At 52.4% G+C, this 15,396-nt stretch overlaps 1 protein-coding gene across 1 annotated transcript; it reads right to left on the bottom strand.

Moving 5' to 3' along the window:
• Positions 1–6: 6 nt before the first annotated feature.
• On the bottom strand, positions 7–14,352 carry LOC148660559 (macrophage mannose receptor 1-like). Its single transcript, XM_088634390.1, has 8 exons — positions 13,270–14,352; positions 5,910–5,950; positions 5,007–5,351; positions 4,516–4,875; positions 3,365–3,697; positions 2,645–2,995; positions 818–1,168; positions 7–408 (listed from the first exon to the last, which is right to left on the bottom strand). Exons 1-8 carry the CDS (start codon positions 13,278–13,280, stop codon positions 404–406), a joined length of 1,797 nt encoding a protein of 598 aa, XP_088490516.1. The 5' UTR covers positions 13,281–14,352; the 3' UTR covers positions 7–403.
• Between the last annotated feature and the right edge of the window lie 1,044 nt (positions 14,353–15,396).

Raw genomic sequence — 15,396 nt, 5'->3', positions numbered from 1 at the left:
TCCTAAAAATCTGCAAAAGCTTGCCTATTAGGAGACCTACTGTACTGTAACAGAAATGTAAATCTTAACAGGAACAATAGGTTTATTCCATGCTGAAAAGAGAAGAGTGAAAAAAACGTTTCAGCTGTGAAGCCTTACATTGTGTTTTCTCTCTTCTCTTTTCAGCATGGAATAAACCTGTAACTCTTTCCTTTGCAAACTACACGTGCTGACGGAGCTCCCCACCCGAACTACTGTAAATCTGAACTATTACTACCATCTCCAATGGGCTGTAAACCTGAGCCTGGACCAGCAGAGGGCACCAGAGTCACAGCTCCCAGAGTCCCAGAGCTGCCCAGTCCTCCTGCCTGTGCCTGGAGAGATGCTGCTGCTGTCAGACTCTGCCTGGGGGTCTCTGGAGACACTAAGCTGTGGAGGAAACACAGAACCACACAGTTAGAAAAGCACACAGGTGCTGCACTGCCCCCTGCTGGACTGGGGGAGTCACTGCTAATAAATGTCCAATGTAGGACACACACATCCTGGACAGGACACTATTTCATCACGGGACACACTAACACCCTGGACAGGACAGCAATCCATCACAGGACACACACACACTCTGGACAGGACACTAGTCCATCACAGGACACACACACTCTGGACAAGACACTAGTCCATCACAGGACACACACACACACACACTCTGGACAGGACACTAGTCCCTCACAGGACACACACACATATCCTGGACAGGACACTAGTCCATCACAGCACACACAGAAGGACGAGTGCTGTTGAGCACAGGTCCTCCATGAGCTCTGCAGTGACAGGTTACCTGTGTAGCAGAGGAAGTTGAGCTTCTCCTCACAGCCCAGCGCGGCCCAGCTGGAGGTCTCAGTGGACATGGCTCCACAAAGGCCCGACTGGGGACACTGGGGCTGCTCTCCCTGGGCCCACGCAGTGTACCCCAGGGGCTCCCTGTTCACCCAGAACCAGGAGCCGGATACGAAGCTCTGCCTGAGGCCCAGCCACACGTGGGGAGACCGGGCGCCTTCCACCTCCAGGGCGGCAAGGTCCTGCTCCGTCTGAGAGAGGAGGCTGGTGAGGTCAGTGTGGTGAGTCCTGCAGTAGTCCAGCGCCTCCTCCCAGCTCCTGTTCTCCTTCACCAGCACGATGTCTCGAGCATCTGAAGGCATGGAGGAGGAGGAGACAAGATAGCTTTACACACAGGGGGGTGGGGGGGTGGAACAAGCTGTTGAAGCCGATACCCTGGATTCCCTCAAGAAGCAGCTGGATGAGATCCTCCAATCAGGACAGGGCAGCTTACACAAAGGGTAGTGGGTGTATGGTCCAAATAATCAATTGAAGAAGATAGAATATCACATACTCAGATGTTCCCCAGTTAAAGTGTGTTATTTCCAACAGCTTCAGCACACAGAACTCTATGCAGTTTCCTCCTAACTTGGGAATTAAGAACTTGTTCCCTTATTTCTGACTAAACTGATCTAACAGGTTGATCACTTGGAGAACAGACAACTGGGAGTGACACAGGGTGAGTGCCCCCTACTGGTCACACTAACTTCTCTTCCAGCAGTAACCTCAGCTTTCCCAGGAGTCTCCCCTCCAGGTAGTGACCAGGCTCACACCTGCTGGGCTGCAGTGGGCTGCCAGCCGTGAGCTGTGGGGGAGATATGGTTTCTGGCAAAAGAGGATGTGGCCCTACCTAGGTTGCTGCTGGAAGAGGCGTTAGTGGGGCCAGCAGGGGGTGCTCACCCTGCGGCTCATGTGGGTCCTAATGCCCCAGTATAGTGACGGGGACACTATACTGTAAACAGGCGCCGTCCTTCGGATGAGACGTAAAACCGAGGTCCTGACTCTCTGTGGTCATTAAAAATCCCAGGGCGTTTCTTGAAAAGAGTAGGGGTGTAACCCCGGCATCTTGGCCAAATTTCCCCATCGGCCTTTATCAATCATGGCCTCCTAATAATCCCCCTCTGTGAATTGGCTTCATCACTCTGCTCCCCTCCACACTGAGAGCTGATGTGTGGTGAGCGTTCTGGCGCACTATGGCTGCCGTCGCATCATCCAGGTGGGGCTGCACATTGCTGGTGGTGGAGGGGAGTCCCCATTACCTGTAAAGCGCTTTGAGTGGAGTGTCCAGAAAAAGCGCTATATAAGTGTAAGCAATTATTATCATTATTACCTCCTGTGAGGATCAAACTCATGACCTTCAGATTATGAGACCGATGTGCTACCTACTGGACAGACACTGTATCAGATACACTCAGAATATGCCCATAGCAGGAGTATCCAGGATTTGACATTGTATCAGATGTCCTCAGCAGGAGTGACAATCTATGAGACACGCCCACATCGAGTCAGTGCTCAAGTCTGATTGGTCAGCTCCAGCTCACACACCTGAGTGAGGGCGAATGAGTCCTCCCCCCATGAGCACAATTCACAAAAACAATTCAGGTTCAGAAGGGCTGCCAGCGGATGTAAAGAGAGACCTTTTTCGAGTGGAAAAATGAAATGAATGATCATGTTAGAAAAACGTTCACCTGCAGCACGATCCAGAAGAGACAGTTTCCCCAGAGCTGACGGCCTCTGTGCTAAACCTGCGTGAATAACTTCTGCGTGAGGGGAAACACAGAGGACTCACCCCCAAGACAGAGGAAGGGAAACGCACGTCCACAATTCTTATCGATCAAGGCTCCCCTGGACGGACTGCTCAGAGACAGCAGTACACACTTCTCATTGCCACCCATGTTGTTCGGCTCCCCTGTCGTCCAGTTTCGGAATGACGAGTCTCCCCCGTCGGACCACTCCCAGGGCTCGTTGAACAGCCCGATCCAGAAGACGCTACCCTGCGCCGCCTCCCTCACTGCCTGGTTCTCGCTGGGGCTGCTGATGGTGACCAGGTCAGTGTGCTGCTGTCTGCAGTGATCTCGAGAGGCTGCCCAGGTCTTGTTCTGCTCAATCAGGGTGTAGGTCCTGGAGCCCTGGCTGGAGTCTGAGAGAGAGAGAGAGAGAGAGAGAGAGCTCAGAGAGCTGGGGTGCTGTGGGGGTCTGGGGCTCAGAGAGCTGGGGTGCTGTGGGGGTCTGGGGGTGAGAGAGTTGGGGTGCTGTGGAGGTTTGTGGGTGAGAGAGTTGGGGTGCTGTGGAGGTTTGTGGGTGAGAGATTTGGGGTGCTGTGGGGGTTTGGGGCTCAGAGAGCTGGGGTGCTGTGGGGGTCTGGGGCTCAGAGAGCTGGGGTGCTGTGGGGGTCTGGGGGTGAGAGAGTTGGGGTGCTGTGGGGGTTTGTGGGTGAGAGATTTGGGGGGCTGTGGGGGTTCGGGGGTGAGAGAGTTGGGGTGCTGTGGGGGTTTGGGGGTGACTGTACCTGTGTAACACATGAAGTAGTGCAGCTCGTCACAGACGACATCTGTCCAGTACCCATCCGGACCAGCGGTGGCGCAGAAGAGTTGGGTCTTCCAGTTGGCATAGCTGGCCCTCTCTCCGCTGACCCACTGCCAGCTCTCCGTGCCGTGGTACATTCCGATCCAGGACAATCCCGAGACGTAACTTGGAAACTGTTGAAGCTGCTGGTTTTCCTGCTGACTGTAAATGGTGACCAGGTACTTGTTCAGGGATCTGCAGTGGCTTTGGGCTTGACTCCATGACATGAGTGTCGACATGAAGACACACCTTTCAGCGATACTCCTGGACCTGTCGGCTGAAACACAAATAGAGAATCAAACCTGAAACTCTTGAGAGGCTGAGTCTCGTCAGGGGACGTCCTGTCCAGGAGGGGTGATCTGAGGATCACCAGTGACCCCATTACTCACAGGTCTCCAGGAAAGAGACAGGAAGTGGTTCTGAGAGAGAGGGGCTCAAACCCTTACAAGGGCTGGAGATGATCTCACACTCTTCTGTCCCGTGCTGCTCTCCTGCAGTGTATGTGAGTGTCACAGTGTCCTGTGTGTGTTACACTGCGACACTGTGTCTGTGAAACACTGTGTCCTGTGTGTGTGTATGACACTGTGTACTGTGTGTGAGAGACACTGTGACAGTATGTCCTGTGTGTGTGAAAGACACAGTGTCCTATCTGTGCGTTACACTGTGACGTGTGTGTGTAACACTGTGTCCTGAGTGTGAGAGACACAGTTTCCTCTGTGTGTGTTACACTGTGTCCTGATGTGTAACGCTGTGTCCTGAGTGTGAGAGACAGTTTTCTCTGTCTGTGACACTTTGACACTGTGTACCGTGTGTGAGAGACACTGTGACAGTGTGTCCTGTGTGTGTAACACTGTGTCCTGAGTGTGAGAGACAGTTTTCTGTGTCTGTGACACTGTGTACTGTGTGTGAGAGACACTGTGACAGTGTGTCCTGTGTGTGTAACACTGTGTCCTGTGTGTGAAATTATTATGAAGCTGTGATCGGGGTGATAACAGGACCCCTGTGTCCCTCCCTCAGACTGACAGTGACAATTCCAGACTGAATCCGCAGTGGAAGAGCTGGGAAGATGCTGTTGGGAAGATGCTGAGGACTCACCGTCACAGCAGAGGAAGGACAGTGCAGTCAGACAGTTCATATCGTACCACACAGATAGAGACACAATGACAGAGGGACCCCCAGTCATTGAAACACAGAGCTCAGTTCGGTTCTGATTGTCAGGTTCTCCTGGAGCCCACAGTCGAAATGACGAGTCTCCCCCGTCGGACCACTCCCAGGGCTGGTTGAACAGCCCGATCCAGAAGACGCTGCCCTGCGCCGCCTCCCTCACTGCCTGGTTCTCGCTGGGGCTGCTGATGGTGACCAGGTCAGTGTGCTGCTGTCTGCAGTGATCTCGAGAGGCTGCCCAGGTCTTGCTCTGCTTAATCAGGGTGTAGGTCCTGGAGCCCTGGCTGGAGTCTGAGAGAGACACACAGGCTCAGACAGGAGGGGCTGTGGGGGTGTGGGGGTCAGAGAGTTGGGGTGCTGCCTGCTGTTCACCTGCTGCCTCATAAAGACTCGACTGGAGCTTTAGAGCCGGTTGTCTTTACCTGTGGAGCACATGAAGTAGTTCAGATCGTCACACACTGCATCCTCCCAGGTGCCTTCAGCGTTGACTTTAGCACAGAAATAGGTCCTGTTCCAGTTGTAGTAGGTGACCTCGTCTCCACTGGACCACTGCCAGCGGGGCTGGTCCTGGTACAGCCCGATCCAGACCTGAGGGGCAGAGGAGCCCTGGGCTGCTACTAAAAGCTGCTGCAGCTGTGATTGGTCAAGCACGGTGGCCAGGTCACCATCGTCACCCTGTCTGCAGTACTGACGAGCGTCAAGCCAGCTCATTGCTGTCTTCACCAGGTAGGGTCTCCTGCTTCGGCCATGGGTGACCACGCTGAGCCCTGAGACATAAACACAGGCACTAATTCACACCTGTCTGTAACTCCTCCAGCAACACACACAGAGACACTAATACACACCTGTCTGTAACTCCTCCAGCAACACACACACAGACACTAATACACACCTGTCTGTAACTCCTCCAGCAACACACACAGACACCAATACACACCTGTCTGTAACAGCCTGTCAGTGTGGAGAACTCCCTCCACCCTAAAGAGACTCAGCTCCTTCAGCCTGTCAGTGTAGGACACTCCCTTCAGACTAAAGAGACTCAGTTCCTTCAACCTGTCAGTATGGGACACTCCCTTCACAGTAAAGAGGCTCAGTTCCTGCAGCCTGTCAGTGTGGGACACTCCCTTCAGACTACAGAGATTCTGATAATTTTCTTTTCCATAACATCACAACCAAACTTGTAAAAACATTGCATAAGTAGACCTTACTAGTGTGTTATACAGTTTTAACATCCCTTTATTTAAATTCTACATTTAAGCCATATCCCAGTATTTTGTTTGCCTTCTTTCGTGTGCTGTGTGCCAGCGAGAGGTGCCGTCACTCACCTGCCAGCAGGAGGACAGCCAGCCCCCTTCTCTCCATGAGCCTGTATGGGGAACAGGACCAGTGCTGAGTCAGCTCTTCCACACACAGACCCTGACTGAACTGGACTGAATGTCCTCAGTCTTGAACAGTGAAGACTGCCAGCAGACCTGACAGAAGTATTCAAAATCCTCAACCCCATCAACACAGTCACCCCACCAGACGTCTTCACAATCAACAGTGAGACACCAGCCTGAGAAATCAAGTGGAAAATACCAGGGAAGAATTTACAACTTATTTTCATAAAGGGTGGGGGGAGTGGGGAACAGGCTGCCCAGCCATGTCGTTGAAGCCGATAACCTGTCTCTCAAGGAACAGCTGGATGAGATCCTTCAGTCAGGACAGGAGGCACTACTTTACACAAAGGGTGGTTGGAGTGTGGAACAAGCTGCCCAGCCATGTCGTTGAAGCCGATAACCTGACGTCTCTCAAAGAACAGCTGGACGAGATCCTTGTTTTAATTAGCTACCAAACGGGCTGGAATGTGCGAATGGCCTCCTCTTGTCTGTGACCCGACTGATGTTTCCATAAGCAAAAACTGTCATTTGAGTTTTGACTGTGTGCCTGCTGGGTGCTGACAGACGGAGATATATATAGCGCAAGATCGGGGCCGTGTTTCCGAGCGCCTCTGCTGGACCGCGACGAAACGAGAAGTTTGGCCGGACCTGATTTTTGCAAACCAAATGGTTTTCACCCACCCACATCTCTCCACTCTGCCCGAGCTTCTGTCCTCTGCTGCAGTATGAATTTTCACTTCAAATGAACAATTCAGATTTGAAGTAATAACTACAAGACTGGGTTGCAATGTGGTGCAGTGGTGGGCATTGCTGCCTCTCACCTCTGGGGCCCGGGGGTTCAGTTCCAGAACTGGGGTGCTGTCTGTGTGGAGTTTGCATGTTCTCCCCTTGTTTGCATGGGTCTCCTCTAAGAGTTCAAAGGCAAGCTGGCAGGTTTATTGTCTTCTGGGAAAGCTGGCCCTGGCGTGAGGGTGCTTGTGCCTGTGTGCCTGCTCTGTCACGGACTAGCGGCTCGTCCGCGGTGTACTCAGCCGTGCGCCTGTGTCTTGCCGGGATAGGCTCCTGATTCCCCACCACCCTGAGGGGGAAAGTAATGCCTCTTGTCCTGATTGGAGGATCTGATCCAGCTGTTTCTTGAATGAAGCCGCTGCCTTGGCTTTTACAACATGGCAGGGCAGCTTGTTCCCCACTCCCACCGCCCTGTGTGTAAACAGGGGCCTCCTGTTCACAGTTGTGCAGAAATGCACTACTCTGTAGTTTCCACATGTCTCCTGTGGATCTGTTGCGATGACTCTGTTAATGGCTTTGAGGGATTGTGAATACCTGTGTTAGGTCCCTCATAGTATTCCCCATTCAAGAGATTCTGTTCCCTCAGTCAGTGTGGTACACTCCCTTCAGACTAAAGAGACTCAGTTCCTCCAGTCTGTCAGTGTGGGACTCTCCCTTCAGACTAAAGAGACTGAGTTCCTTCAGTCTGTCAGGAAGAATCTATGGCCAGCAGCTATATCACCTTGCAGTCTGTGTGACAGAGACACTATACTGTAAAAAAGGCGCCGTGCTTCAGATGAAACATAAAACCAATCATGGCCTCCTAATAACCCCCCTCTCTGAACTGGCTTCATCACTCTGCTCTCCTCCCCACTAAGAGCTGGTGTGTGTGAGCAGACTGGAGCATCATCCAGGAGGGGCTGCACACTGGTGCTGGAGGGGAGACTCCTGGGAAAGCTGAGGCCGCTGCTGGAAGAGGTGTTAGTGGGGCCAGTAGGGGGCGCCCACCCTGCGGTCTGTGTGGGTCCTAATGCCCCAGAATAGTGACGGGGACACTATACTGTAAACAGGCGCCGTCCTTTGCATGAGACGTAAAACCGGGGTCCTGACTCTCTGTGGTCATTAAAAATCCCAGGGTGTTTCTCGAAGAGAGTAGGAGTGTTACCCCAGCATCCTGGCCAAATATCCCATTGACCTTTACCAGTCATGGCCTCCTAATAACCCCCGTCTCTGAACTGGCTTCATCACTCTGCTCTCCTCCCCACTGAGAGCTGGTGTGTGTGAGCAGACTGGAGCATCATCCAGGTGGGGCTGCACACTGGTGCTGGTGGAGGGGATCCCCGTTACCTGTGAAGAGCTGTGAGTGCAGTGTCCAGTGTGAGGATATTATTATTATAATAATCTAGTGTCAGGTTTCCTCTGGTATAGCGATAGACTCTCGAGGGCCAGGACTGCTGGTGCTGCTCACTCTTTGCTCTCTACATTGCTCATGTCTTTGGAAATACTTCAGTTTAGATATTTTGCTGCAGTTTTGAATCCAGCTGCTCCCTATTCCCGAATGTTCAGCAAACCCCAGCAATCCTCAACGCCGCTGTGCGTGGACCTTAACTTATCTCCTAGCTTGGGGCTGCTGCTTTTCAATATGGAAATGGGCGACACACTCTGTACGCTCCTGTCGGCACCTAACACTCTTTAGAAACACACAGTTCCAGTGTCTGGTGCTCTTGCTGCTGTATAAGCTGCGTGGAGAAATTGTCATTCACCTTGAACTCCGCTCTATTTGCAAGCCTTGGTCTGCAGAGCCGTCACAGGAAATACCACAGGCTGAGTGCAATTCGGAAACACAAACTGCAGTCCAGCCTTGTCTGAAGCAGACCACTGATACCTTGTCCTCACTCCTCTGATACTGCTGACCCCTGTGCTGGTCTCTACAGTACACTGACTCCTCTGATGGTCTATTCAGTAATATAGCTGACCTCTCTGATGGTCTCTACACCACACTGTCCCCTCTGCTGGTCTCTACAGTACACTGATCCCTCTGCTGGTCTCTACAGTACACTGATCCCTCTGCTGGTCTCTACAGTACACTGATCCCTCTGCTGGTCTCTACAGTACACTGATCCCTCTGCTGGTCTCTACAGTACACTGATCCCTCTGATGGTCTCTACAGTGATACAGCTGACCTCTCTGCTGGTCTCTACACCACACTGTCCCCTCTGCTGGTCTCTACAGTACACTGATCCCACTGCTGGTCTCTACAGTACACTGATCCCTCTGCTGGTCTCTACAGTACACTGATCCCTCTGATGGTCTCTACAGTACACTGATCCCTCTGATGGTCTCTACAGTACACTGATCCCTCTGCTGGTCTCTACAGTACACTGATCCCTCTGCTGGTCTCTACAGTACACTGATCCCTCTGATGGTCTCTACAGTGATATAGCTGACCTCTCTGCTGGTCTCTACACCACACTGTCCCCTCTGCTGGTCTCTACAGTACACTGATCCCTCTGCTGGTCTCTACAGTACACTGATCCCTCTGCTGGTCTCTACAGTACACTGATCCCTCTGATGGTCTCTACAGTGATATAGCTGACCTCTCTGCTGGTCTCTACACCACACTGTCCCCTCTGCTGGTCTCTACAGTACACTGATCCCTCTGCTGGTCTCTACAGTACACTGATCCCTCTGCTGGTCTCTACAGTACACTGATCCCTCTGATGGTCTCTACAGTGATACAGCTGACCTCTCTGCTGGTCTCTACAGCACGCTGTCCCCTGTGCTGGTCTCTACAGTACACTGATCCCTCTGATGGTCTCTACAATAATACTGCTGTCCCCTCTGCTGGTCTCTACGGTACACTGACCACTCTGCTGTTCTCTACAGTGATACAGCTGACCTCTCTGCTGGTCTCTACAGTACACTGACCCCTCTGCTGGTCTCTACAGTGATACAGCTGACCTCTCTGCTGGTCTCTACAGCAGACTGTCTCCTGTGCTGGTCTCTACAGTATACTGACCACTCTGCTGGTCTCTACAGTGATATAGCTGACCTCTCTGCTGGTCTCTACAAGGATATAGCTGACCCCTCTGCTGGTCTCTACAGTGATATAGCTGACCTCTCGGCTGGTCTCTACAGTACAGTGACCCCTCTGACAATCCTGTTGGAAGGGCTATTTTTATTTAACACCTTGAAAGAAATATAATCATTAATAATAGTGCTTTACTTTTATATAGCGCTTTTCTGGACACTCTGGCCTGATGTATTTTCTGCGTGTGTTGTTACACGTTCCCAGGCTGGAACATGCAGGATGTCGACCTGTCTGACACTTTTATGGCTGCTTCTATTACGGAGGATAAGGGTCCTTTGATTCGTGTAGATTCGAGTAGTGTGAAAAGGACTCCGGTGCAAATTAGTGAGAGTGATGTCTATGCTGAAATTGCCCGTAACTAGAGAACAGCTTATTGCAGTGTGACCGTCGCGGTTCCGTGCTGGCTCGTTCCCTCCGCAACACCTGGGGCGCAAACCCGGGTCTCCGGCGTAACGCAACAGGGAACCAGCCGCAGGAGCTAAACGAGACCTCCCTTAGCCCAGTCGGCCGAGGTCCCCGCTATGCGCAGGGAGGGCGCTAACGTCACCGTGTCCGAACTAGCTCCGCTACAGCAGCACGGAAAGCCGGTTCTTCTCTCGCTGCTCCTCGGTCTGCTGTTGTGGATTCAAAGGCGGTTACGGAAAAATATGTGGCGTATTTTATCGCTAAGGAAATCCTGATGCGCGAACGGATTCCTCCCAGATGCAGAGACGATGGTTGGGAATTCCGTCTATCAGGTTGTCGTACCTACTGCTTCTCGCCCTCGTGTCCCGTGTTTAGCTCATTGTTCGCCTGGACACTTAGGGGTTACGAAAACACATAGCCGTATTTTAAGACATTTCTTTTGTCCGGGTCTGAAGGCAGACGTGGTCCGGTACTGTAGAACGTGCCCCACCTGTCAATGAACAGGAAAACCGAAAGCAGGTCATTCCGTCTGCTCCGCTCTATCCCGTACCGACTATAGGAGAAACATCTGTGCGCGTTATTAGTGACTGTGTTGGTCCCCGCTGACAAAAACTAAATCTGCCAACCAGTACTTGCTGACCGCGATGTGTGCTGCTACTCGCTTCCCCGAGGCTCTCCCGCTGCGTAAAATACCGCCTCCGGTGATCGTGAAGGCTCGGCTTCAATTCCTCTCTCTCTTCGGGCGGCCAAAAGTGATACAAACCGACCGAGGGACTAATTTTATGTCTAACCTTTCGGCACAGGTCATGAGGCAGCTGTCGGTTAAGCTCGCCACCTCTAGCGCTGGTCATCCAATGCGTGCGTATTGCTTCGAGGCTGGACAGGGCTGGGATGAGGGTGCGCCTCTTGTTGTGTTTGCTGTGAGGACAACCACGCAGGGATCTTTGGGGGTTCAGTCCAGCCGAACCTGTATTTGGAGGTAGTGTCAGTGGGCCTTTGAAATTGTTAAAAGACAAATGGAGCTCTGAAGATTCCGACTCTAATCATAATGTATTGGATTTTGTTGGTACTTTTCGCGAGAGATGACATCATGCTTGTTCTGTCGCTCAAAGGTCTCTGTCTTCTTCGCAGTCTAAAATGGAGACTCGATATGACAAGAAATGGGTTTTTCGGGAATTTCAGTCAGGAGACGAGGTTTTAGTCCTATTACCGATATCTGGTTCGGCTTTTACACGCACGATTTTCCGGCCCGTATGTCATTGACCGCAAACTGAGCGCAAGTGATGACGTTGTCTGCGCTCCCGACCGATGCTAAAACCGTACTTTGATAGAGAAGATCGTCCTGGAAACAGCAGCGTGAAGCTAGCTACTCCTGGAAATGAGTCGGTTAATAACCCGGTAGTCCCTCCGGCTTCTGCATCTGTGGCGAGCAAGCAGTGGTGAACACGGCCCGGAGACAGGCGAGCTTGAAATGCGTAATGTGTCGATTCAGTGCGCTCGGTTAGCGGATTCGGAAGTTCTGGCTGACTTGTCTTCCTGCCTGTCTCATTTGTCTGAAATAGAAAGAAAAGATCTAATATCTCTCATTGAAAAACCGTTCTGCTTCATTCCCTGTGCTTCAGCATGACACTGACGTGGGTAGCGCCCCTCCTATTGAACAGCGCCCTGATCGTGTAAACCCAAGGAAACGTGCTCTTCTGCAGAAGGAGAGCACGGTCTAAGCGAAAACGAGTCCTAGTCCGTGGAGCTCCCCTTCTCTAGTAGTGCCCAAACCTGGCGGGACGAAGCGGTTTTGTACAGATGACAGAAAAGTCCAACTCGGCCGGATTCATGTCCTCTTCCCAGGATGGAAGATTGTATTGATCGCTTTGGGTCCGCCCAGCTTGACTTGCTGAAGGGTTATGGGCAAGTCCCTTTAACTGAACTTCGTCGCTCCGGACCGCTGCCCGCGGTACGCGGTGACGGCCCCAGGTACGCGCAACGCTCCGGCCGCGCTCCCTCCAGAGGCCCGTGGGTTGTGCGTTGGCGGGGGCGCGCCGAACTGTGGGGCATACCTGGAGGACGAGGTGGTGTACTCTTCCGGTACACGCCTCGGGAGCAGCGTCCGGGCGCCATGGGAAGGCTTCCTTGACACTCCGCTTGGCATAAGGGGAATGTGCTAAAGCAGCCGTGACTTATTTGGGTAAGCAGGTGGGTCAAGGTCAGGTGCGCCCTGTTGGGTGCCGAAGTTGCCGCATCAAAAAGCGGACGTCCCTGTGCCTAGCACAAAACGCGAACTTCGCCGTGTTCTGGGAATGGCTGGGTACTGCCGTAACTTGTGCATATCAATCACAGACAGTGCAGGTCAGTTCAACCTAACAAGCACAGCTAACCGCCAGAGAGAAACAGGCACATTGTCTGTCTGTTATAGGGAACTGCTACAAGCCCCTAGTATTGCTGCCTCACAGCGCTGAGGCCCTGGGTACAATTCCAGACCTGGGGTGACTGTCTGTGGGGAGTTTGCATGTTCTTCCCATGTTCATGTGGGTGTCCAACTGTTGCTCTGGTTTCCTCCCACCGTCCAAAGACATGCGGACGACTCCCTTAATCAGCTTCAGGGAAAACTGGCCCTGGTGTGAGTGTGTGTGTGTGTGTTTCTGTCTGTCTGCCCTGAAATGGACTGGCGTCCTGTCCAGGGTGTACCCTGCCTTGTGCCCAGAGCTTGCTGGGAAAGGCTCTTGTTCCACCCGACCCTGTACTGGATAAAACCAGTTAGAAAATGGATAGCTGGAGATTAGCTTTCTTACTTTCAAACATTTTATAAATATACCCATCTTAAGTATATTCATTTTAGTGCTGGTTTATGCAGTACGAATGACAGCTATATATATGCTATTAATATTTGCTAATTTGTTGCAATGGGTCTTGCTGTGAATAAGCATGAAGACCTTAGTTTGTGCCTGGAGGCTGCAGTGCTCTCTGTGTGTTTCTCTCTGTGCCCAGTGTCTGATCGCTCACCCTGGTCCGGGTGGGGCTCCTATAGACAGTGAGATGGGCTCCTACCTGCTCAGCATCGCGTCTGACACCTTGTCCTCAGTGCTGCTGTGTCCCAGAACTGGATCCCAGTCTGTCTCAGTCTGTCCTCAGTGCTGCTGTTTCTTAGTCTGTCCTCAGGGCTGCTGTGTCTCAGTCTGTCCACAGTGCTGCTGTTTCTTAGTCTGTCCTCAGGGCTGCTGTGTCTCAGTCTGTCCACAGTGCTGCTGTGTCTCAGTCTGTCCTCAGTGCTGCCATGTCTTGGTCTGTACTCAATGCTGCCGTGTCTCAGTGTGTCCTCAGGGCTGCTGTGTCTCAGTCTGTCCTCGGTGCTGCTGTGTCTCAGTCTGTCCTCAGGGCTGCTATGTCTCAGTGTGTCCTCAGTGCTGCTGTGTCTCAATGTGTCCTCTGGGCTGCTGTGTCTCAGTCTGTCCTCTGGGCTGCTGTGTCTCAGTCTGTCCTCAGGGCTGCCGTGTCTCAGTCTGTCCTCAGTGCTGCCGTGTCCCAGTCTGTCCACAGGGCTGCTGTGTCTCAGTGTGTCCTCAGTGCTGCTGTGTGCCAGTGTGTCCCAGTCTGTAGCTGGGCTGCTCTCAGTGCAGTACTGCTGTGTACACCCTTTTCGACAGTGAGAGGAGCCTTTTCCACATCCCAGAATGCAAATTCCTGCTCTGCCGCCTATGGAAATGCTTCTCCTCATTTTGTTTTCGCAGCTGTTTGTTGTTTTTGAAAGCACACTCAGCCACCACTCGGAGCGACCGCAGTGTGACAGCCTGAGACCGTGCCCGGAGATGGGCTTTCCAAACAGTGCCAGAGTCTTCCACGGGACAGCAACTAGCGTTCAGCAGTGGACTATGTAAATGGGAATGCTCCCAGCTGCCCCACAGCTTAACTGTTGCTTACTATCGTCAGCTGCTGGGATGCTTCTGCCCACATGCCAGAGAGGCCTGAGCGTTTCGAACCACCTGACCGTTTAGCGCCACCTATAGAGCAGGAAGCAGGAAGGAGCAGAGTGCTCTGTCTCTTTCTCCTTTCCTGTTTCCCACAGAGCAGTGCAGCTGAACTGTGTCTGGAGCTGACATGTGATGCACACAGGTGCGGGGTTTTTGCATGCAGGTAGCAAAAATAGAGACTATTGATACAAAACTGGAAAACACCGAGCTGGAAGAGGTTACTTATGAAAAAGACTAAGGAGTTTATGTGGCCACATCATTTGCATTTTCTAGACCACATGGTGAGCCAACTCAGAAGGTACACAAAATATTGGGATATCATGAGATCGTGGGATTTAAAGCGAAGGGAGATAAAATTGTATGCCACAATAGTTAGGCCTCATTTAGAAGATTGCGTACAATGTAGGTTGGCATGGTGACAGCACAGTGGTAAGCATTGCTGCCTCGCAGCTCTGGGGACCTGGGTTCAGTTCTGGACCTGGGTTGCTGTCTGTGTGGAGTTTGCATGTTCTCCTTGCATCCATGTGGGTTTCTCTCGCATGCTCTGGTTTCATCCTATGTTCCAAAGTCAGGCTGGTAGGTTAACTGGCTCCTGAGAAGACTGTCCCCGGTGTCTGTGAGTGCCCTGAGATGGACTGGTGTCCTGTCCAGGTTGTATCCTGCCCTGTGCTTGTTGCTTGCTGGGTTAGGCTCTGGCACAACACCAAGCACAGAGCAAAGAGACACAACACCAAGCACAGAGCAGACAGATACAACACCCAGCACAGCACGGAGCAGACACAACACCCAGCACAGCACGGAGCAGACACAACACCAAGCACAGCACGGAGCAGACACAACACCAAGCACAGTGTGGAGCAGGCACAACACCAAGCACAGAGCAGACAGATACAACACCCAGCACAGCACTGAGCAGACACAACACCCAGCACAGCACGGAGCAGACACAACACCCAGCACAGCACGGAGCAGACACAACACCAAGCACAGAACAGACAGACACAACACCAAGCAAAGAGCAGACAGACACAGACACACACAATCACACCTGGGCTCATCTTTGCAGAAGACCGTAAACCATTAACCATTAGGGAGGAAGCAGCTGGAAGAAACCCGCGTGAAACCCCACACAGACAGCACCCCAGGACCCGAACCCGGGGCCCCCGCGCTGTGTCAACCCCCTGCCCATGACGCGGCTCAGTCGGAC

Source organism: Lepisosteus platostomus, chromosome 6 (genome assembly GCF_059453375.1).
Source record: "Lepisosteus platostomus isolate fLepPlt1 chromosome 6, fLepPlt1.hap1, whole genome shotgun sequence".
In the NCBI taxonomy this organism is placed as follows: domain Eukaryota; kingdom Metazoa; phylum Chordata; class Actinopteri; order Semionotiformes; family Lepisosteidae; genus Lepisosteus; species Lepisosteus platostomus.
The sequence above is the reverse complement of the archived record's forward strand: the minus strand, read 5'-3'. Positions and strand labels throughout refer to the sequence as shown.